Source organism: Symphodus melops, assembly GCF_947650265.1.
Source record: "Symphodus melops genome assembly, chromosome: 2".
In the NCBI taxonomy this organism is placed as follows: domain Eukaryota; kingdom Metazoa; phylum Chordata; class Actinopteri; order Labriformes; family Labridae; genus Symphodus; species Symphodus melops.
The window spans coordinates 662,471-684,970 of NC_136692.1; the positions used below are offsets into that span (position 1 = coordinate 662,471).

The window sequence follows — 22,500 nt, forward strand, 5'->3', positions numbered from 1 at the left end:
CTTCACAGTAAAACTCCCCGAAGTCAGAGGACTGGATGGAGCTGAAGACAAGCGTTGCTCCTGAAGATGTGTGATGAGGGTTTAGAGGTCCGTCCACCTTGTACCAGGTGTAATTAGCTGCTGGGTTAGCATCACTGCTACAGGTCAGATTGACTGAAGAGCCCTCCTTTATCTCACCGTGGGAACTCAGTGACACAGAGGGAAGCTTTGGAGCATCTGGAGGAGAATCAGAGAGAGTGTTTACACTCACATCAGATGATGGTGGACGTGTTATATTGAACAGCTTTGGTCCTTTAAAGGCTGTGTGTGTGTGTGTGTGTGTGTGTGTGTGTATGTGTGTGTGTGTGTGTGTGTGTGTGTCTGTGTGTGTGTGTGTGTGTGTGTGTGTGTGTGTGTGTGTGTGTGTGATGGTGTGAATCAGTGAAGACTGTAAATAAACTCACACACTGGAGGAGACGGGAACTTCTCTTGTCCTGGTACAGCACAGGAATAACTGTCTGTGTGAAGAATCTGATTGGATGAATAATCATGTGATGTTTCATGTTTGATTTCCTCTCCATTCTTGAACCAGATGAAGGAGGTATCACGAGGACATGTGTTCTCACACATAAAGATGACTCCAGTCTCATCTCGTCTTCTCACCTTCACCTTGAGATCTGAACATGAGGAGAAATATCAGCACACAAACATGCACAAGTAAATACATGTATATACAGCATGTTAGAAACTGAGCTCAGAGAATAAAGTCTGAAATATTACCTGTGACTTCCAGGAGGACCCAACCTTCCTCTGAATATCTGCTCATGTTTCTCTTAATAACGTATTCACCCCAGTCTGTCAGTCTCACGTCTGTGATGGTCAGAGTACAGTTGTTCCTCACACAGGTTCTCTGCACACGGCCTGAATACTGGGGGTTTTCTTTAACATCTACATCATATTCAGGATCTTTAGCAGACCAAAATATTTCCTGTGTGTTAACTTCCTGGTTTATTCCCTCTGGGGGTATCATGGTGCAGCTCATCTTCACAGTCGATCCTTTAACAGCACAGATCCGATCAGGAGAGCACGTCACACCCCAGACCTCCTGACCCTGAACCGCTGCAACACAGAGCACATCAGGAACAACCATCAACATTCAGAACTTTAAGAAGAACAAATAAAACCTCAACATATCTCAACGTCTAAAAATCATCTGATCATGATTCTATCAGACTGTAATCACTTTAAAGACTCAAAAATATATAAAGACTTTTTTAAATGGGTGTGTATAGATAGATAGATAGATAGATAGATAGATAGATAGATAGATAGATAGATAGATAGATAGATAGATAGATAGATAGATAGATAGATAGATAGATAGATAGATAGAAATTCAAGGCATCCAGTAGCAGTATACAGACAGGCAGGACACAAGACATTAGTTACAATACACACCCACTGTCCCCCCTCCCCTCTGTATACAATAATCCCCCAAACAAGATTTAGCAGCCCCTATGTGACTAAGAGTAAATATAATTACAGGTTAAACCTGTGCAGTTAGCATTAGCATTAGACTTAAACTTATATAGCATAATGTACATAACCTGTGAAGGAGAGAAAAACATGTGCTGATTAAAAGAGACCTGTAAACAGTTAAAGAGCCTTAGAAACAAAGTGCTGACCTTCTAGAAACTAGTTCCATGTGCATGTACAGAGGTGTTTGAGGTAGTGCCAGAGGTGTGAGTACAGTCATTAAACAGTCAATGCAGAGATGCAGACTGGGCCATTAAAGTGTTCAGCAACATAAAGGAGCAGTGATTAGCATTAAGTGTCCAAAACAATAAGGTGAAACCAGGAGTGATTAGGGTGATTGTCATTAAAGTACCCAACTATTGAGGAGCAGATTAGCATTAAGTGTCAAAGACAATAGAGTGAAACTTGACCTAGTTAGGGTGATCATGTCAACCATTACAGATGTAGCATAACACAACAGTAGGATGAAACCAGACATGATTAGGGTGATTATCATTAAAGTGACCAGTGCTCAGTAAGGTGACTATCAATATGCATTAAAGTGTCCAACTGGAGGCTGACTCTGAGGTCAGCAGTGCAGGTGAGGAGTGAGAAAAAGTGAAAAATGAGTCCAGGGATCACCGTGCGCTTCTTCCCTGCCGTGACAGTGAAGTGTTGTACAGTCTTATGGCCTATAGGGGGACAAAAGAGTTCTTGAGTCTGTCCGTGGAGCACGACTGTGACAGCAGTCTGTCACTGAACATGCTCCTCTGCCCGGTGAAGGTGCTGTGCAGAGGGTGGTGTGTGTTGTCCATGATGGAGAGCATTTTGTCCAGAGACCTCCTCTCTACCACTGTCACCAGTGAATCCAGCTCTGTGCCCACCACAGAGCCGGCCCTCCTCACCAGTCTGTCCAGGCGTGCTGCGTCCCTCTTCTTGCAGCTTCCTCCCCAGCACACCACGGCGTAGAAGAGGACGCTGGACACCACAGACTGGTAGAACATCTGCAGCAGCTTTTTGCAGATGTTGAAGGACCCCAGCCTTCTCAGGAAGTACAGACGACTCTGTCCCTTCCTGCAGGTAGTGTCAATGTTAGGCGACCAGTCCAACTTGTCATCCAGCTGCAGCCCCAGGTACCCGTAGGTCCTGACCACCTCCACGTCGACCCCCCCCGATGGAAACAGGTTCTGGATGTGGTTTGTTCCTTCGGAAGTCCACCACCATCTCCTTGGTCTTGGAGGTGTTTAGCTGCAGATGGTTGGCACCGCACCACGTCACAAAGTCCTCGATCAGTATGTGACTTCCTGTACTTCTAGTGGACACTGGAGGAACTGCAGGTTGTTGTTTAGCATTTACTTCATCCTCTTGCACTACTCACCACTGCACTATTATCTTATTTAGTCTCGTACATATTAGTCTTTAATTATTTCTTTATATTTTTTGTGAATTCTTCATATTGAATATGAAGAATTCACTAAAAATATAATATAATTATATTTGTACAAAGAGAGCGCAGTCTACTGAGTGTGTGTGTGTGTGTGTGTGTGTGTGATGGTGTGTATGTGTGTGTGTGTGTGTGTGTGATGGTGTGTATGTGTGTGTGTGTGTGTGTGTGTGTGATGGTGTGTATGTGTGTGTGTGTGTGTGTGTGATGGTGTGTATGTGTGTGTGTGTGTGACGGTGTGTATGTGTGTGTGTGTGTGTGTGTGTGATGGTGTGTATGTGTGTGTGTGTGTGATGGTGTGTATGTGTGTGTGTGTGTGTGTGTGTGTGATGGTGTGTATGTGTGTGTGTGTGATGGTGTGTATGTGTGTGTGTGTGATGGTGTGTGTGTGATGGTGTGTATGTGTGTGTGTGTGTGTGTGTGATGGTGTGTGTGTGATGGTGTGTATGTGTGTGTGTGTGTGTGTGATGGTGTGTATGTGTGTGCGTGTGTGTGATGGTGTGTATGTGTGTGTGTGTGTGATGGTGTGTATGTGTGTGTGTGTGTGTGTGTGTGATGGTGTGTATGTGTGTGTGTGTGATGGTGTGTATGTGTGTGTATATGTGTGTGTGTGTGATGGTGTGTATGTGTGTGTGTGTGTGTGTGTGATGGTGTGTGTGTGTGTGTGTGTGTGTGTGTGTGTGTGTGTGTGTGTGTTACGTGATGTGCCCTATCTGCTGGAGATTCTGGAGATGCTGGAGCCACGCACCTTCGCTCCTTGCCAGATGTCCCTTTATATAAATCAACTTTATAACCCTCCCCATTCTTCCTTTCGACAAGACACTCAGTCTGAATCCTTCAAACCTTGAATCATAAAGGCTATCGCATCTCATGTAAACATCTTCAAAAGACTTCATTACGCAAAAACCATCTGGAACTACTTTTTCTTCCTTTGTTAATAAATTCCATTGACACTTAGAAAAACACTTTGGCCACAAACCTCTGATTTGCAGGACAACTTTAATCTCTCCCCAAGGAATGCCTGACCCTTCAGTGAACTCTCCTAAAATGAACAGACCATATGCCTTCATGTTCAGATGTATATTAATTAACTTGTATTTCTCACTTTCAGATGAATAATCTTTCTTAGAACCTTTAAACTAACGTTTTCATCCAAGCAGGATTTAAAACGGACAATCTACTGCAAAGTTTACGAGGAATCATGTTTAATGTATCATTTCAATGTCTTGACTCAAAGATTTTCATGGAGCGCTACCGCCATCTAGTGGTTCTTTTAAATCAATGTTTGTTACAACTCAATAATGGTTCGTTAGTTTTATTCCAAAGGTTAAAACTCTGCATTTCTTTTTCTTGTGTATAAAGATAGTAGGAACTCTGGTATGGTGTAGTGTTTACGTTGATTTAGTTTTAGAGCTTTAGAGAATATTTTCCTTTTTCCCCGCCTAGAGAAACGTCATCAAGGTGGGCGTATGTATCTTCGGTGCTCCCTTTAAAAGGTGCGCCTTTCCGCTGCAGGCTGGACCCACATATTTTTGCTTGTAACTTTTTATTCCTAGTATAATTTTTTTCTTTGTTCTATACTCCGTTCTTGGACTTGTCTTCAAAGCGAAACTTTTACTCCAGAGCGACTTTGTTGTTTTCTGACTTTGATTCTTGTTTTTCTCAATATTTACAAAACCAAGAGACATTCGATTAAGCCGTGGACGCGCAGCTTGTAATCGAAAGTTTTTTTTTTATCCTGGACAGTTGTTTGTTTTTTTTTTCTTTCTTTTTCAACAAGTGACTTGAACGATTCGTTATCTGAATTAAACTGAACTGGCCATTTCAGTAAGCAGAAGATTGACGAACGTTTATCAAACTTTTCTGGACAATTCATCCGAGCTGGGAAAGCTGACGTGAACGCACCGAGACATCTCTGAGTGAATCGCTAAATCGACTCCGACCTGTTCACTACGGTGGATTCCGGGCTGTAAAATTGAAAAGGATCGTCCCAAAAATCCGCTCTCAAGATTACAGTACCACTTTGCGGACTCGTTTGTTCAGCGAATACAGTAAGATACTCAGCAGTTTGGTTGTTTACTCAGAAATACGTGTCAAGAGTGTTCTTCGTCTGAACTCTTCCCCCTGGCCATATCCGCTCGTAATATAGTTCCACTCTTTTCTCTTTACAATTTTTTTTGTCCGATAATTTTTGATCCGAATCTAATCAATAATTTTGTTAGAAAGACGTTAAACACCGTACCATACTAAATCAGTTAGGATAGTATCTGTAATTCCTTGTTTTACTTCATATATCTGATGCTTTTTAAGATCGTTCTGTTTTTCCTGTTCTTGTTTAATTTCTTCATTAAACGTCACGTATAACATTTAGAAGTGTGTTCGTGTTGATTCATAGTTGTTGAACGTTTTGGGTAACTCATAACTTAGATTTGAGATTGATTAAAAAAAATAATAAATCAATAAATTTGTTGATTTTCATAATTAATGAAATTTATTAATTTCCATAATTAATACAATTGTTCCTGGTGAGCCAGGTGGTGCCCTTCTTCTTACGAGGTGTGTTAATCAATTTAACACGTAAATATTAACGTAATATTTCACAACAGTGTGTGTGTATGTATGTGTGTGTGTGTTTGCTGATTGTGTGTCTGTGTGTTTGTTTGTGTGTCTGTGTGTTTGCTGATTGTGTGTGTGTGTGTGTTTGCTGATTGTGTGTGTGTGTGTGTGTGTGTGTTTGTGTGTATTTGTTTGTGTATCAGGGCTCCAGACTAACTTTTCTCGACACCGTCCCGAACTAAATTTGAACTGTCCCAAAATCAAAATGTTGCTTATCATCTGTAATTATTAGTATAAGTTTAATGATGTTATAAAGACTTGCATTTTATAATATAGTAAATGGAAACCACATTTATATCAGGTAAATGGATTATTGACATGCACGTTGGCTGTATTGGTTATTTAAATGAAATATAGTTTGGAGCTGTAAAGCTTATTTTGTCCTGTGGATTATAGACAGGTGGGAAGTTTTAGCATTCACTAAAGAGAAAAAGATAAAACAGGTTACAGATTGAAAACACAAAATCTGTCAGTACAAACTGCATGTTGTCTCATGGAAATAATGAAATGTACCACATTACAGAAGAAAACATCAGTATATTTTGTATTGACATGTTTTAGATTATTGACTTTGTTCTTCTTGCTGTTCAAGGTACAGAAACCATGAGCCGGGTTCTTGTAGCTGCCCTGAGCTCAGGCCTTTAATAAGAGTACAGAGAGAGACTTTAGATGTGTTAGCACAGTTTACACTCGTTAAGCTTCATCACAGATTAAACCTGCTCACATGTCAGTGTCTCTGATCACCTTCACATATTTTAGTGCCAGCCATGAAAACATGATCAAATGTTTGTAGACGAACAGACGTTGATCACTGAAGCTTAGAGCGCCCTCTGCTGATCAGGCTGACTTTAGCAGGAATAATATCACCCATACGAAGGACATTCACTCAGATGATCAAATAATAATACAGGCAGTGAAGTTTGATGATGTTTTCACAGTTTAGTCTTTAGAAGCCTCAAAATTTAAAGAGGGGCAAATATTTGTTCTCTATTAAAACACACCATGCCACGTGTGTGTGTGTGTGTGTGTGTCTGTTTGTATGTGTGTGTGTGCCTGTGTGTGTATATGTGTGTATGTCTGAGTGTGTGTGTGTGTGTCTATGTGTGTGTTTGTGTGTCTCTGACACTGTGTGTGTCTCTGTGTGTTTCTGTATGTGTGTGTCTCTGACTGTGTGTGTGTGTGTGTGTGGTCAGAGTGGAGGCAGCTGATTGGATCAGATCTCCCTCTTAAAGCAGGAAGTAGCAGGGTTTGATGGTAGAAGATATGGCGCCCCTCTTACAGATCAACTTGTCCATCATGTGTTGGATTGGAACAGACACATTGATGCACTTCTTCACTTTTAGTCGTGTACCGTGCATTCACACTTCCTGTTTGATGTTTTGTCCCTGCATTATTTAGTCTATGTGAGTCTCCCTGCAACCACATTTAAGTCCAGCTCCAAATCAAGTCACCTGAAGCTGATCCACTTTTCACACAGGTGAGCTTCAGTGTGCATGAATCCCTCCCACACTTCCTCTTTTTAGTCCCAAAGTGAGTGAAAGTGTGGATGTGAAGTACCTGACACAGAGAGGAGGACGAGGACGATGAAGAGACTGGCTGCTCGGATCAAACTCATGGCTGCTCCTCTCCTCTCTCGCTGGGACTTTACGGACGATCAAACATGTTAGCAGGTGGAAGAAGAAGAAGAAGAAGACAGCAGCACTCAAACATTAGCAGACATGTTGAGGAAGGACTCTACTTACATGTGAAGAAGAGGAGGGTCTGAAAGAAGAGTGTCCTCTGCAGGCAGTGAGCCCAGCACACAGATCACACTGTTTTTAATGACGACACTTCCTGTCTCTTTACATGGTCAACACTCCCATTCACACCTTTGTGCGTGTGTGTGTGTGTGTGTGTGTGTCTGTGTCTCTGTGTATGTGTGTGTGTGCCTGTGTGTGTATATGTGTGTATGTCTGAGTGTGTGTGTGTGTGTCTGTGCGTGTGTGTGTGTGTGTGTGTCTGTGCGTGTGTGTCTGTGTGTGTGTGTGTGTGTCTGTGCGTGTGTGTGTGTGTGTGTCTCTGTGTGTGTCTGTGCGTGTGTGTCTGTGTGTCTGTGTGTGTGTGTCTGTGTGTGTGTGTGTGTGTCTGTGCGTGTGTGTGTGTGTGTGTGTGTGTCTGTGCGTGTGTGTGTGTGTGTCTCTGTGTGTGTGTGTGTGTGTCTATGTGTGTGTGTGTGTGTGTCTGTGTGTCTGTGTGTGTGTGTCTGTGTGTGTGTGTCTGTGTGTGTGTGTGTGTGTGTGTGTGTGTGTGTGTGTGTGTGTGTGTGTGTGTCTGTGCGTGTGTGTGTGTGTGAACATGAACATCTGTCATTTCCTGTTAAACACATTTATTATATTCCTATTTATTATTTGCTTTCATCATCGTCTCTTCTTCTTATTAAAGATCCGACCCCCCAAGGCAGCGACCCCCCAAGGCACCGACCCCCCAAGGCACCGACCCCCCAAGGCACCGACCCCCCAGCAGCTCGGGGCGCTTCCAGTGGGGACGCCCGGCGCACTCTGACATCTCTCCATTAATGCGTGTCCACAGGTCCTGCTTGTGTGTGTGTGTGTGTGTGTGTGTGTGTGTGTGTGTGTGTGTGTGTGTGTGTGTGTGTGTGTGTGTGTGTGTGTGTGTGTGTGTGTGTGTGTGTGTGTGTGTGTGTGTGTGTGTGAAGCATGTCTCTACAATAACAGAGTGAGAAACAGAGTTTCCCCCTCAGGGATTAATAAAGAATATCAAATCAATGAAATAGCACAACACTATCAGGCAGCCTGATGAATGTGCTCCAGAGTCCACGTCACACATGTTCTCCTTCACATGGACCTCATCTCCATGGAAACACTGTTTGTGTTGTGTGTTCTTCAGGAGAAGTCTTCACCTATGACTTTTGCTTTGAATGATTGATTTCCTGACAAACTAATTGTAAGACTTCTATCTTCCTTCTGGTGACATGAAGAATCTCTGGTGTTATTCTTCATGCTTGTTTTATGTCGACCTAACGCTCCCTTCATCAAACTCTCCACTTGTTTATTGCCTGATCAAATGAAGGCTGCAAGTGTTTATCTGATTGTGGGTTTTTTTTCCTGTTTCTGAGAAAGGTAAGGATGTGATGTTCATAGCAGGGGACACACGTCACATGACAGATCAGAACAAGAACACACACACACACACACACACACACACACACACACACACACACACACACACACACACACACACACACACACACACACACACACACACACACACACACACACACACACACACACACACACACACACACACACACACACACACACACACCATGTTCACTCCCCTGCTCTCAGGGAAGGATGCTGCTCACACACATGAGCAGATTCCGGAACAGCTTCAACCACAGAGACTCATGAACACCCCCCACACACACACACACACACTTCTGACAGGTGAGGTGTGAAGTGGCACAATATTCCTGTGAAAGTGAACTTTGTAAAAGTCCCCTGTGCTGTGAGTTCAGAGTCCAGAATCAGCACTGAGCTGCAGACTGAACAAACGGCTCTTTCAGACACTTCTGACAGGAAGACCACCATCAATCTGAGGCGTGTCCTCGCTCCTCTTCATCATGTGTGTGAAGTGTGTTGTTGTAAATCCACTCTGGTCCTGTATTTGATCATGTCTATAAACCCCTCTATTTCAGCCCTGCTCAGAACAGGCTGTTTCTGTGTCTGTAGCTTTAAATATGTAAATGAGCTGTGTCTGACCACGCCCCCTCTCTGCTCACAACAGGCTGTTTCTGTGTCCATCCATCCATCCATCCATTTTCTGCCGCTTATCCGGGGCCGGGTCTCGGGGGCAGCAGTCTAAGCAGAGACACCCAGACACCTCCTCCAGCTCTTCCGGTGGGACCCCGAGGCGTTCCCAAGCCAGCCGAGAGACATAGTCTCTCCAGCGTGTCCTGGGTCTACCCCGAGGCCTCCTCCCGGAGGGACATGCCCGGAACACCTCCCTAGGGAGGCGTCCAGGGGCATCCGGACCAGATGCCTGAACCACCTCAACTGACTCCTCTCGATGTGGAGGAGTAACGGCTCTACTCCGAGCTCCTCTCCCTATCTCTAAGGGTGCGCCCAGCCACCCTACGGAGGAAGCCCATTTTGGTTCAGATCAGGGAGGCCGTTCCTCCCAATCACCCCACTCCAGATCTCACTGTCGTTGCCCACGTGAGCATTGAAGTCCCCCAGTTGAACAATGGAGTCCCCAGTCGGAACACTGTCCAGCACCCCTCCCAGGGACTCCAAGAAGGCCGGGTACTCCACACTGCCGTTCGGGCCGTATGCCGAAACGACTGTTAGAGACCTGTCCCCTACCCGAAGGCGTAGGGACACGACCCTCTTGTTCACCGGAGTGAACTCCAACACCTGGCGGCTGAGCTGTGGGGCTATGAGCAAGCCCACACCAGCCCGCCGCCTCTCACCGCGGGCAACTCCAGAGAAGTAGAGAGTCCAGCCCCTCTCAAGGAGCTGGGTTCCGGAGCCCAAGCAGTGCATGGAGGTGAGCCCGACTATATCTAGCCGGTACCTCTCAACCTCCTGCACAAGCTCAGGCTCCTTCCCCCCCAGTGAGGTGACGTTCCATGTCCCAAACGCAAGAAGCTGCGTCCGGGGATCGGGTCGCCGAGGCCCCTGCCGTCGACTGCCGCCCGATCCACATTGCACCCGACCCCTACGGCTTCCTCTGTGGGTGGTGGGTCCACAGGAGGACCGGCCCGCGTCATCCTTTCGGGCTGAGCCCGGCCGGGCCCCACGGGCAAAAGCCCGGCCACCAGGCGCTCTCCTGCGGGCCCCAACCCCAGGCCTGGCTCCAGGGTGGGGCCCCGGCTCCGCCATGCCGGGCGACGTCACGGTCCTTGTTCGTATTCCTTTCATAGGGGTGTTGTGAACTGCTTTTGGTCTGACCCGTCACCTAGGACCTGTTTGCCTTGGGTGACCCTGCTGGGGGCTCAAAGCCCCCGACAACATAGCTCCTATGGCCATTCGGGTGCTCAAACTCCCCCACCCAGTTCAGGGGGGAGTCTGTAGCTGTGTCTGTAGCTTTAAATATGTAAAAGAGCTGTGTCTGTAGCTTTAAATATGTAAATGAGCTGTGTCTGTAGCTTTAAATATGTAAATGAACTGTGTCTGACCACGCCCCCTCTCTGCTCAGAACAGGCTGTTTCTGTGTCTGTAGCTTTAAATATGTAAATGAGCTGTGTCTGTAGCTTTAAATATGTAAATGAGCTGTGTCTGACCAGCTTTTATTAAGTTCATTAGTTTTTTAAATCTGAACAGAAAACAGACAACACATTGAGGTATTTAATAAGCTTTGTGTGTTTGTGTCAAATGAAAGTCACCAGTGTTCAGTAACTACGATGACATGTCAAGTTTAGTGTCATTATATTTCTCCGAAGAAGAAATAAAAGCAGAGATGATGGAGGCAGGAAGAAACCTGCTTTTCTTTCTTTCATTGACTCAATGAATTTCCATTTCAGTCCTGCAGACCGACGTCCTGCTTTATCTCTCTCTGTTGGTTGGTCTGTCTGCCTGTCTCTCTCCTTTCACCAGCCAATCACAGACAGAGTAGGGCGGGTCCTCGTGGGACGTGAAGGATTTTGGTTTGTTTGAAAGAACTTGACATGAGTGACATGAGCGCGCACACTCACCTGATGGAACCATCTTTTTGGAGTCTGTTTCCAGCCGTCGGACATTCTTTGACACGCGCTCGTTCACCAGCATCAGTTACCATGGTAACTCAGCGCTAATGAGAACAGAAGTCCAACTTAAATGAGGATGAAGAAACACAGGACGGAGTTTGGTTTGGTACTTTCCCTTTACTGACATTCATGGTCTCACACTGGACAGACACACCCTGCACATCAACATCTGATGACAAAGATGAGCGACTCTGGAGGACGTCGGCTCGAGTCCCTGCAGCTCCACGAGGAGGCGGAGCCACTCACTGACGTCACGTCTGATTGGATAAATAAATAAACTCAGGTGTGAAAGATGACAGATGTTCCCCTCTCTCTTCCTACTTCTGCTGAAAGTCTCCGATCTGAACCAGTTTCTAAACCTGACTCTTATTTTTTTAGGCCTTTTATGAATTTTCGGCTCAAAAAGATTTCAAATCATTCGAGCAGATCGTTTCAGTCTGCAGCCGAGAAACAGGCTGAAACAGAGTCAAAGCTGACACGTTTGTCCCTGACAGGCTCCGGTTGTTTCTGACACTATAACAGAAAGGAGCCTGCAGAGAGAGAGAGAGCTGTTATTACACAGGAAGTCATTTCAAACATGAAAAGCACCTTGAAGAGGCGCAACATGCAAACGTGTGACGTTAAAGGAAGAGTGTGCCACATGTTCCTCATCAGTATCTGATAACTCATCAGTGTGTCCTGTGTGAGTGTGTGTGTGAGTCCTGACTGTCTCCAGTGAGGGAGAAGCTGGAGTCCTGCTGGCTGTGTTGTTGTCAGAGCTGTGTTTACATGGCTCCTCCCCTTGTGTATAAAAGCTGTTTGAGTCAAGAAGAAGAAGAACATACTCACTGATTATTGGATGAAGAGTTTTTACATCATTCTGTGTCACTTTACATGAAGCTAACTAAAGAGCGCTAACATTAGCATGCTAACACTACAGTGGAGGAGGTTTGTTTGTTTTAGCTTCATGTTGGAGCTCGAGGGCGACACCTACTGGTCGCACATTCTTCCTTTAAAAGGTGATTAATTACTGGAGCAAGATCTGAGCCTGTTTGTCTCCTGAAGTGACAGTCCTCATCGTGTTCATGTTACTTTAAGGCCACGTGACCACGCCCTGTCGCTATGACAACAGTCTCCTCAAAGACCCACACTGCTGCCTTACTTTTTGCTCGTTTATTAGTTTATTTCCCGATGAGACGCGGAGCAAAGAAGACGACGCCACAAGACACGATCCTTAAGAAACAAAGACACGGGGAATATCAGACATTCGGAAAGAGTGTCGGCGATGTCAGCGGCGCCTTTCTGAACACATGAAAGATTTTCAACTTGGTGGAATACTCCCAGAAAAGGCGCCGGGCGCTGCACGTTTTTCGCTGCAGAAGACGCTAGCTAGGAGGACACGGGGGCCAAACAGGAAGTAAAGTTTGAGCATCAGAGGGAGTGGTGTACAAACATCATATCTATATATTCACATGTGCAGATGGAACAGTCGGGTCCTAATCCACCCTGAAGACCCGCTTGACTTTATTTAACTCTTCAGACAGAGTGCTACATTTATCACCACAAAGTTTCTACATGTCGTAAGTGCAGCATGGCCGCCATGTTGGAGATCTTGGCCTCACAGGAAGTCACAAGGCTGGAGAGGATATTGACCTGCATGCGTTTTTCATTCTTGGACCGAGGTCGGAAACAAAACGCTCTCCAGCACGTCACCTCTTTCTTCTCTTTTCTTTTTTTTTTTTTTCGGTGTAGAAAAAGTTTGAGGCTCCGGTCAGCCGGTGCCGTGGCTGCTGTACTCGAAGACGCCCTTCTTAAAGAACGGCGAGAACTCGCAGATGGCGTGTTTGGTGAGACGGAAGCCGCCGTCTGCGTCGGCTCTGAGAGGAGAGCTGGCGGACGACAGCATCACCCGGAACAAGCTCCTCAGATAGCGCTGCAGAGAAACAGGAGACGGTCAGCTCAGCTCTGGACCTCGGACACTTCTCCTCGAAATTTGAGCTGAAGCGTGAAAACTCACCTCGAGATGGTTACGCCGCTCGGCCACCATCCGCTCGTCTCGGTTTCCAAACAGTTTCTTGGGAGGGAACTCCAGAGCTGCGAGCTGAAACAGAAAGCTCCGGTGTCAGCGACCCTGTGACCTGAACCTGCTCACAAACAGTCCTGACGCCACGGCGCCCATCACTCGTCTCACCTCGGGGTATTTTAACTTCAGGCTCTTGTGCATCTCTCTAAAGCGGCTGTAACGTCTGAAGACAGTCCACATGTCGTCCATCACAGAGATCTGACGGAGAGAGGGACAAACGCTTCTTACAGACACATTTCATTTATTTATTTATTTTAGTGCAAAGCTTGACAAACCGTCCGGCAGACAGCAGAGACAGAATACGATCTAAAGAAATAAATGAGTGAAGGTAGAGCAAAATAATGAGATGACCAAAAGACAGCCATTAACTGACGACAACTAGCAACTGTTAGCTACACAAACGACGACTAAAGCCTGATTTAGTGAATTTACCTTCATTTATTTACATCCAAACTTTGACTTCAGGCTGTCAACATTTGGAATCACGTGCTTGAAATTCCATTAATTCACATTTAGAAATAAAAATGTTACCATCTTCAGCTTCAACCCTGCTTTTATTTTGAAAAAACCTTCTGGTTGATCGAAGGCCGTGACATGAAAGGACCAATCAGAGAGCTGCTCTCCTCCTCTGTGATCATGAAGGAAACCTGCAGCAGCCAGTATGTCCTCCTTCTAACTTTAGATTCTGCTCCTGAATGCTCTGGATCTGATTGGACCAGAGAAGGTAGGCGGGGCTTTGAAGGCCGTTTTGGACGCCCCTGGGTTTGCCAGATATGAGAGCAGTTATCAGGTGAACAGGTGTTGCAGCGATGGAAGCGGGCAGTGGAACTGCTTCAGATAGAAGTGATTGTACCCGAGCTAAAAAGCCTCTGCATGTTTCTAATAAGCTCCAGCAGCAGAAAGCTGCTCAAACTAGGATCAATGTTGGAGATGAAACATGGAGAGAGGTTAGAACGCAGAAAGCTTTACAGACCCATGCAGAGCTGGCTAAACACTGAAGCTACAGTGTCCACCACATGCAGAGCTGGCTAAACACTGAAGCTACAGTGTCCACCACATGCAGAGCTGGCTAAACACTGAAGCTACAGTGTCCACCACATGCAGAGCTGGCTAAACACTGAAGCTACAGTGTCCTCCCCATGCAGAGCTGGCTAAACACTGAAGCTACAGTGTCCACCACATGCAGAGCTGGCTAAACACTGAAGCTACAGTGTCCACCACATGCAGAGCTGGCTAAACACTGAAGCTACAGTGTCCACCACATGCAGAGCTGGCTAAACACTGAAGCTACAGTGTCCACCACATGCAGAGCTGGCTAAACACTGAAGCTACAGTGAGAGAGGTTAGAACGGGGAAAGCTTTACAGACTGCAACTAGATGTGGATTCTTCGTTCAGAACTGTAGAGAGCACATTCAGCTTTTTGAAACAAACGTTAGATACGTGCAGTTGCTTTTACAGATCATGGATTGCATTGCTAAAGTCGGCAGGATAAAAAGGTGACCTGCGCCTTGGAGAGACGGATGAAAGAAGAAGAAGGAGGTCAGGAAGGTGACGAGGATGAACCGAGCTGAGAGCACTCACCTTCACCTCGAACTCAAAGTGCTCGTCCTTCCCCTGCCCGCGCAGGACGTAGCGAGGAATGCTAATTCTAACGGGCTCCTGAAGGCCGTCGGAGCTCGTCCCCAGAGGACGAGAGACCAGGTGCTGCAGAGAGGAGTCACCGGGGGGGAAGAAAGAGAGACGAAGAGAGGGAAGAGGTGGAGAGTAAAGGGTTGACAATGTGCTGCAACGACAACGACTTTCTACGAATGAAACAGGTGACAGCAAACATACTTCAATTTTTATTCTCATCATATTCTCTCAATGCAAAGAATTTTAAGCAAATCATTCACAGTCTGTTAGTCATCATCGTACAACATGAACATCTCCATCCTCCCTTTGAATCACATCACAAATCACAGAAGATCACATTCTTTAAACCAAAGAACAAACAGACAAAACACATTTTCCTTTTCTCATCCATTCATGTTTTACTATGACAGGAACAAAGACTGAGTCAGCAGCTTTCTCCTTCAAAATAAAATACAGACTTCTCCTTTGTCCCTTCTGGGCCGCCGTACATGTGTGACTGTGTCTGCAGAGACTCTGTCCTCTGACTGGATTTTACTCTTCTGGTTGACTCGGGACGTTTGTGGGCGGAGCTGGTGTGTTTCCTCCAGCCAATGAGAGCGCAGCAGGTGAGTTTATGAGTGGACACAGTTCAAACTGAAACTGCAAAAAAACTCCTTCAAAGTCTTAATGGCACAAATGCACCGACATTGTGTCGCTGCTGAAATGTTCCCAACGTATTTGTGCAACTGAGAGGATCTGCAGGAGTTTGTCTGCAAATCCTTGAGGACTGAAATCAGGAATCAACTTTCAAGGGTGTCGACATATTTAGTTTTTTGACGTTTTGGTGTCCATATTTTTAGATTTTTACTTGTAACGTTTTAGTATCCTGACAACTCCATCAGGCACGTGGGCCCTCATTGGTTGCAGCTTGTTTTCGATGCAGCCGTCTAAAGGAACACAGTTCTTGTCCTTATCTGATGTCAAAATACCAGAATCCCCGTTTTGCCGTGTTTTTACTTTGGCATGATCGAGAATCACCGATCAGGTGATTTCTTTGATTTCTCTGCCCCATCGAATGGCAACAAAATGGTTAACATATCCTGAAACAAAAAAATCATTTTTATTTCAGACCCAAGGTATCGCATTTAGTTTGTGGATGGATGTCGGTCACTGCCTTGAGGTGAGATATTTAGGTGCACAGATGATTTATCAAGATCACAGCTTCTGAGGTACAACCGAAGGATAACTTCCAGGAGTCGCACCGACCACCTGAGGGCACTTCAGCTGAGTCTGGCCTCCAGTCCTCCTTCTGCTCGGGGGCTTCTAGTTTGTGAGATGTAAACGAGATTTCTACCACCAGACAGTTGTCGTTCTGCCTCACAAGAACACATTTGATGTCAGAACGTCTGCGAAGTTCAAGTCCCTGGAACTGGGGCTGGGATGGGACCAGACTGGATCCCCGCGGCGCTGGATGAAAGACACCGTCCTCCCGGAGAAGAGCTACATGAGTGTCCGTCAGGAGGAACTGAAAGATGGTGTCCTGATGCACACGGGTAGAGTTCATGACTTTGACGCTGGTGTAAAGCAGAGGATAGATGTTTGCCAGAGAAGGTTTGCCAGGACTGTCCATGTTCCCGTGGATGATGTAGAGCAGATCTGCAAGGACCCGCTTAAATCTGGACGTGATGTGAAAGCCACTGTCCAGGACGATCTCAGGAACCTTTGACGCCCAATCCAAAGAAAGCCCCATGAGGTCGCCAGAGAGTAACGGGTGCTCTTCGGTCCCTTCAGAGAACTGTTCAGGAGAAAGGGTCTTCAGTAGGGCCTTGCAGAACTCCTGTGTGAGCTCCTTGCTGTGGGTAAAAACCACCAAAACTGTGTCTTCAGTGCATCCAATAATGCGGATATGCTGACCTGCCAAGCTTATCTGGACCTCTTTGATTTCCAAGAGATTGAAATGGTGAAAAACTGATAAGGAGTGATTCGAATTTCTTTCATTTGAAACCACTACTAGATCATTTTCTGACAAAAGCAAGCACCCAGGCTTTGGATTCGGCTGCTTTTTGTTGGCAATTTTGAGCCAGAAGATGCTTAAAATCTTCTTAATTTCCATTTGAGGTGCCAGATATTCCAACTTTTCCAAAACCTTCTGGGATGAAAGTGACTGGAGCTGAGATAAGGCTAGTGGGAGCTGGACCAGCTTTTGATAAAACACCTGAGGAGATGTGTTCTTCAGAAACGACACAGAGCCTTCAGGCCACCCCGAGACACCTGGGACTGCAGGCATGCTGCAATTCCGAGGAAGACTAAGGTCTTGATCCCTCCACTGATCAACCAACATGACTTTGTTTTCTGATGGAATAGAAGGTTCTGGTTCAGGTTTAAGCTGCATCCGATGAATCAGTGGAAGATCTTTGGACACCATGGTCACATACTGAGAAAGCACCTCTTTCATATCGTCTACTCCTACGTTTCGGATGATGTCCCGTGTGCCCTGCAGCCTTCTACCAGCGTCTTTGTACGCTTCAGACAGCTTGCCAGAAAAATAACCCAAAGCGTAAGTACTGCCGACCATCCCTTTCCCAACTGTTGAATCCATCACTTGTTTCAGTTGACTTTGAATGCCTTCCTTTGGATTTTGCATGAATTTAACAAAACCAGTGACAGAGTTCTGCAACTCTGATAAATGATAATTGCTAGAACTGTTGACAGAGTTCTGAGACTTTGGGGACTGATCATCGGTAAGACCAGAGACAGAGTTCTGAGACTTTGGGGACTGATCATCGGTAAGACCAGAGACAGAGTTCTGAGACTTTGGGGACTGATCATCGGTAAGACCAGAGACAGAGTTCTGAGACTTTGGGGACTGATCATCGGTAAGACCAGAGACAGAGTTCTGAGACTTTGGGGACTGATCATCGGTAAGACCAGAGACAGAGTTCTGAGACTTTGGGGACTCATCATCGGTAAGACCAGAGACAGAGTTCTGAGACTTTGGCGACTCATCATCGGTAAGACCAGAGACAGAGTTCTGAGACTTTGGCGACTCATCATCGGTAAGACCAGAGACAGAGTTCTGAGACTTTGGCGACTGATCATCGGTAAGACCAGAGACAGAGTTCTGAGACTTTGGCAACTGATCATCGGTAAGACCAGAGACAGAGTTCTGAGACTTTGGGGACTGATCATCGGTAAGACCAGAGACAGAGTTCTGAGACTTTGGTGGCTGATCATCGGTAAGACCAGAGACAGAGTTCTGAGGCTTTGGCGACTGATCATCGGTAAGACCAGAGACAGAGGTCTGAGACTTTGGAGACTCATCATCGGTAAGACCAGAGACAGAGCTCTGAGACTTTGGTGGCTGATCATCAGTAAGACCAGAGTCAGAGTTCTGAGGCTTTGGCGACTGATCATCGGTAAGACCAGAGACAGAGGTCTGAGACTTTGGCGACTGATCATCGGTAAGACCAGAGACAGAGGTCTGAGACTTTGGAGACTCATCATCGGTAAGACCAGAGACAGAGTTCTGAGGCTTTGGCGACTGATCATCGGTAAGACCAGAGACAGAGGTCTGAGACTTTGGCGACTGATCATCGGTAAGACCAGAGACAGAGGTCTGAGACTTTGGAGACTCATCATCGGTAAGACCAGAGACAGAGCTCTGAGACTTTGGTGGCTGATCATCAGTAAGACCAGAGACAGAGTCCTGAGACTTTGGTGGCTGATCATCGGTAAGACCAGAGACAGAGTTCTGAGACTTTGGTGGCTGATCATCGGTAAGACCAGAGACAGAGTTCTGAGACTTTGGTGGCTGATCATCAGTAAGACCAGAGACAGAGTTCTGAGACTTTGGGGACTCATTATCGGCAAGAACGGCCTCTTGAACTCCTGGGTCACCTGCTTGGTCTTTGACGTTTTCCTTTGCAAAAGAATCCAATGATCTATAACCAAACAACTCTTTAGCCTGAACTTTCACCTTTTTTTCTACACCCAAAACATAACAACCAGAATCATTTCTTTCCTCATCATTGATATTCTTGTTTTCGTCAAACCTGTAGGTCGATGTGTACGTTGGTGTAGAACAAAACTTTACAGTACTAACATGGCCTCGTTCATTAACATTACTGCGTGCTACTCCAAGCTCATGTTTTCCTCTTCTTTGCCACCATTGGTCAGAGTCATCATCTTCATCAGGCATTTGCTCTCCTTCTAGCCAGACGTCAGCGTTGGATTTATTTTCATCTTCTCTGAGAATCGTTAAAAAATCCTTCTGTGGTTCACCAAACGTGTTTTCTGGGATGGGAGGAGGAGGGTCTGCTTCGAGCTCCGGGGCAGGCAGGAAGCTAGACCGCAACCCGGGGGCTTTCTGTGTGCACAAGTGGGGGGGAGGAGTCCATGACTGAATCGTCAAGAAGGACGAGAAGGATCTTTGAATTGTCCATAATCCACCCCATGGACAATTACAGGTCCGCCATCACCAGGTGCACAGGTGAGTTGATCGTGATTCAAAATCAAAAGTGTGAGGAGGCTTGGCATGCAAATTAGGAAGTAGAAACGTTCAACAGGAACATGAGTAGAGCAGCGTTTGAACATCAGTCATTCCATATTTACAGACTTCCTACAAGCTGTTATAGACGACATCGTCTATGTTACATCTAATCTGACTGAAAATATGTTCGTCAGCAAAATAAAAACTCAGAGTTGACAAAAGTGAAGACCGACACAAGAGCCACTCGTCTTGTCGATACTGTCGGATCCAAACCAAACCAAAGCGGTCTGACTGAAGCGAACGGTTCAGGATTTATCAAAAATAAATTTCACCCTTAAAATGGAAACCAGCAAACAATTAATCGATGAATTAAACATGGTTTTGATTTTGTGTAATTCTGTTTTCCATGCAGATTAACAATAACAGGCACTTCTGTTTTCATGCCACGGTAACGTCGCAGCATGCCTTCAGATCAGTAATGATAAACTGTGTTAACCCTCGGGATGCAACGATACCTCACCATTCAACAATGTAAACACATCGCAGCACCAGCAGAGGGCGCCATCTCTCGCTGGACGCCAGAAGCTGAAGCTGTTGGCCCTTTTTAAAAACTGATGCATCGTTGTTTGTTACTTTACAACCTCAACACTAAAACGTTTGAATTATTTATGAAAGATAATAAAATAAGGATTTCTACTGTTGGAGAATTTAAATCATATTTACATTTAAATCAAAGATGTTTTGACGACTGATTTGTTGCAGAGCGTCTTAACTTATAAAGACCTTCACGCATTTAGTGTTAAAAAAGTTTGTGGATCACATCTTCATTTTGTGTGTAGTTTAATATTCTCTCTGGTGTAAATTTAAAATGTTCCTATCTTAGCTGTGAGTCCATCTCGCTCAGCTGGATCGGATCTTCCCTCCTATTGGCTGCGTGGAGGTGACGAGTGCAAACCTGAGTTGTTGTTTATTTATTGTATTTTTAAAATCCCAGGCTGTTAATTTGAGTTTATAACGTCCATAAATGGACTTTAATCTCAGGACTTAGTTTGAATTTGAAGAGGCGGATCATGTGGTGACTTCAGTGTATCGTTACATCCCTGAGTATCCCTGAAACACAGATAATCAGTCTTACCTCATATTTAAGCCTCCTCGGATTCATGTTTTGCAGCTTTTCATCGTCCTGAAATCATAAAACCAAATATCAAGGTGCAGTCGTGCAATCATCAAATATTATATCAACATTTAAAAGAAGCAGCATGTCTCATGGGGGAGAAGTGTCCTCATCGATTCAGGACGGAAAGGGGGACAAAGAGAGGGGAATAAAAACAGATCAAAAAGAAGCTTCAAACCAAGATGGACAGAGGGGACAGAGGGGACAGAGGGGGTCCATCACCATATTTGGGGAGAATCATGCAGATTGCAGGGGGGGGGGGGGGGGGGGGGGGGGGGGGGGTCTCATTAGGTCAGACAGAGCAGCTGGATCCTGGTCTTACCTCGTCTGTTAATCTAACAGAGCTAGAGTCGCTAACTTCCTCCTCGTCCTGCGGGGTTAAAGAGCTTCATATCAGTTCTACAGAGACACAACCTGCAGTCTTTATCCACTCCTACAGGGGGGGGGGGGGCTCACAGCAGGAGACAGGGAGGCCTGTGATTGGTTCATCATCTCGTGGCAGACATTGGTTGAAGTGATACTGATACAGATGATGGATTTACTTTGTTCCTCTTTCAGAGAACCTGAGTTATTAATGTCTGTCAGGACCTAAAGACAGTTTCAACCAACGTCTGAAAAAGTGGATAAAAAACCCTTTAAACTTTAAACATCTGGGGGGGTCATTACCCAAAGAGACCACACGGGGGCGTCAGCGTGTCAGGGCTCCTCTGGGATTATTAAAGTCCCTCACATTGTTACACATTGAGCAGAGTTTGGGGGGGGGGGGGGGGGTCAGATCTTACCCTGAGTGATTCACAGGACAGAGACAGATCCATGGTGCTGCTGCTGCCGTTCAGGAGATTCATCTTCCGTAGCCTCCGCTGGACCTCCTCCTCGATGTAGGCGTTTATCCTGATGGGACAAAGAGACGGTGAGGAAGGGAGGGAGACACACGGGGGAGGGGGAGGGGGGGGGCTGTGAGGCGTACCGGTCGTCTGACAGCGGCAGCAGCGTGTTCAGACTCTGCACGTGGCTGACCGGGGAGCTGTTGTGACTCGTCTTCTCCTCGTTGCTCCGGTTGTCTTCTCCTTCACTGATCCTCTTCCTCAGCTTCTGGATCTCCCGCTCCACCCTGAAAGACAGAGACGAGGAGTTGTGTCCCTGAGGTCTGATATCCGGTCAACATAGTGACCTGTGTCGGAGCTCTGACCTCTGCTGGTCCAGCTCCGCCCCCGTCCTCAGGCTCCGGCGTCTCTGCTCCTCGGAGTCGGGCTCCTGCGACACGCTGCGCCTCAGAGCAGAGTGCCTCCTCTCCAGCCGAGCCACCGCCTGCTCCATCGCCTCCCTCTGCTGCTTCTCCTTCGACTCCAGGATCTCCTTCTCCTTCCTCCTCACCTTCTCCTCCTGCCGCGCCACGTTGGCCGTGAACTCGTAGGTCTCCTGCAGCTGCTGCAGCTGCTGAGCGTTGTTCCAGTGGAGGTTGAGTTTCTCCTCCTTGTCCTCCAGCTCCTTCTCCACCTGGTACAGCGTGTTGTCCAGGCCCGGCGGGCCCTCACAGTTCCCGTTCCTGCCTCCTCCGCTGCGCTCCCAACATCTCCACGGCTCGCTGCTTCTCCTCGGCCAGCGCGGGGAGGAGGCTGTGGGCCACGCCGGCCAGCTGCCGCTCCTTGAACTGCAGCCGGTGCTCGGCCTGCTTGAACAGCTGCTCCTCCTGACACGCCGCGCTGCCGTCCTGCGCTCCTTTCTCCTTCGCCTCCTTCAGCTGCTGCTGGCGTTCTTTGAGGCCGTGAGAGAGGAGCAGCAGGGCGGTGCGCTCGGCAGCCACCTCCTTCTCCAGGCACTCCCTCTGCTGCCGGAGCCCCTCCTCCAGGTGCTCCAGCTCCT

The 22,500-nt window shown here is 46.5% G+C and overlaps 3 protein-coding genes across 3 annotated transcripts in view; all 3 read right to left on the bottom strand.

Annotated features, from left to right (window-relative positions):
• Window positions 1-805, bottom strand: part of LOC306819963 (sodium/calcium exchanger 1-like) — a gene marked incomplete at its 5' end in the record, with an annotated part of 8,365 nt that extends 7,560 nt beyond the window's left edge. The window contains 2 exons of the mRNA XM_079337590.1: window positions 606-656; window positions 760-805. Coding sequence (XP_079193716.1) covers window positions 606-656; window positions 760-805 — 97 coding nt within the window. The remainder of the gene's footprint in view (window positions 1-605; window positions 657-759) is intronic.
• An 11,978-nt stretch (window positions 806-12,783) lies between these two features.
• Window positions 12,784-22,500, bottom strand: part of kif16ba (kinesin family member 16Ba) — a 20,856-nt gene continuing 11,139 nt past the window's right edge. Inside the window, 10 exon segments of the mRNA XM_079335569.1 lie at window positions 12,784-13,212; window positions 13,297-13,380; window positions 13,471-13,560; window positions 14,945-15,067; window positions 20,599-20,646; window positions 20,960-21,007; window positions 21,420-21,528; window positions 21,605-21,748; window positions 21,827-22,213; window positions 22,215-22,500. The exon segment at window positions 22,215-22,500 is cut by the window's right edge and continues 656 nt beyond it. Of these exon segments, the coding sequence (XP_079191695.1) occupies window positions 13,051-13,212; window positions 13,297-13,380; window positions 13,471-13,560; window positions 14,945-15,067; window positions 20,599-20,646; window positions 20,960-21,007; window positions 21,420-21,528; window positions 21,605-21,748; window positions 21,827-22,213; window positions 22,215-22,500 (1,481 nt within the window). The 3' untranslated portion in view covers window positions 12,784-13,050.
• LOC306820568 (uncharacterized protein) lies at window positions 15,192-19,165 on the bottom strand (the record flags this gene model as incomplete). The annotated part of the gene is made up of 2 exons (XM_079338448.1): window positions 15,192-19,026; window positions 19,110-19,165. 2 exons carry the CDS (start codon window positions 19,163-19,165, stop codon window positions 16,164-16,166), a joined length of 2,919 nt encoding a protein of 972 aa, XP_079194574.1. The 3' UTR covers window positions 15,192-16,163.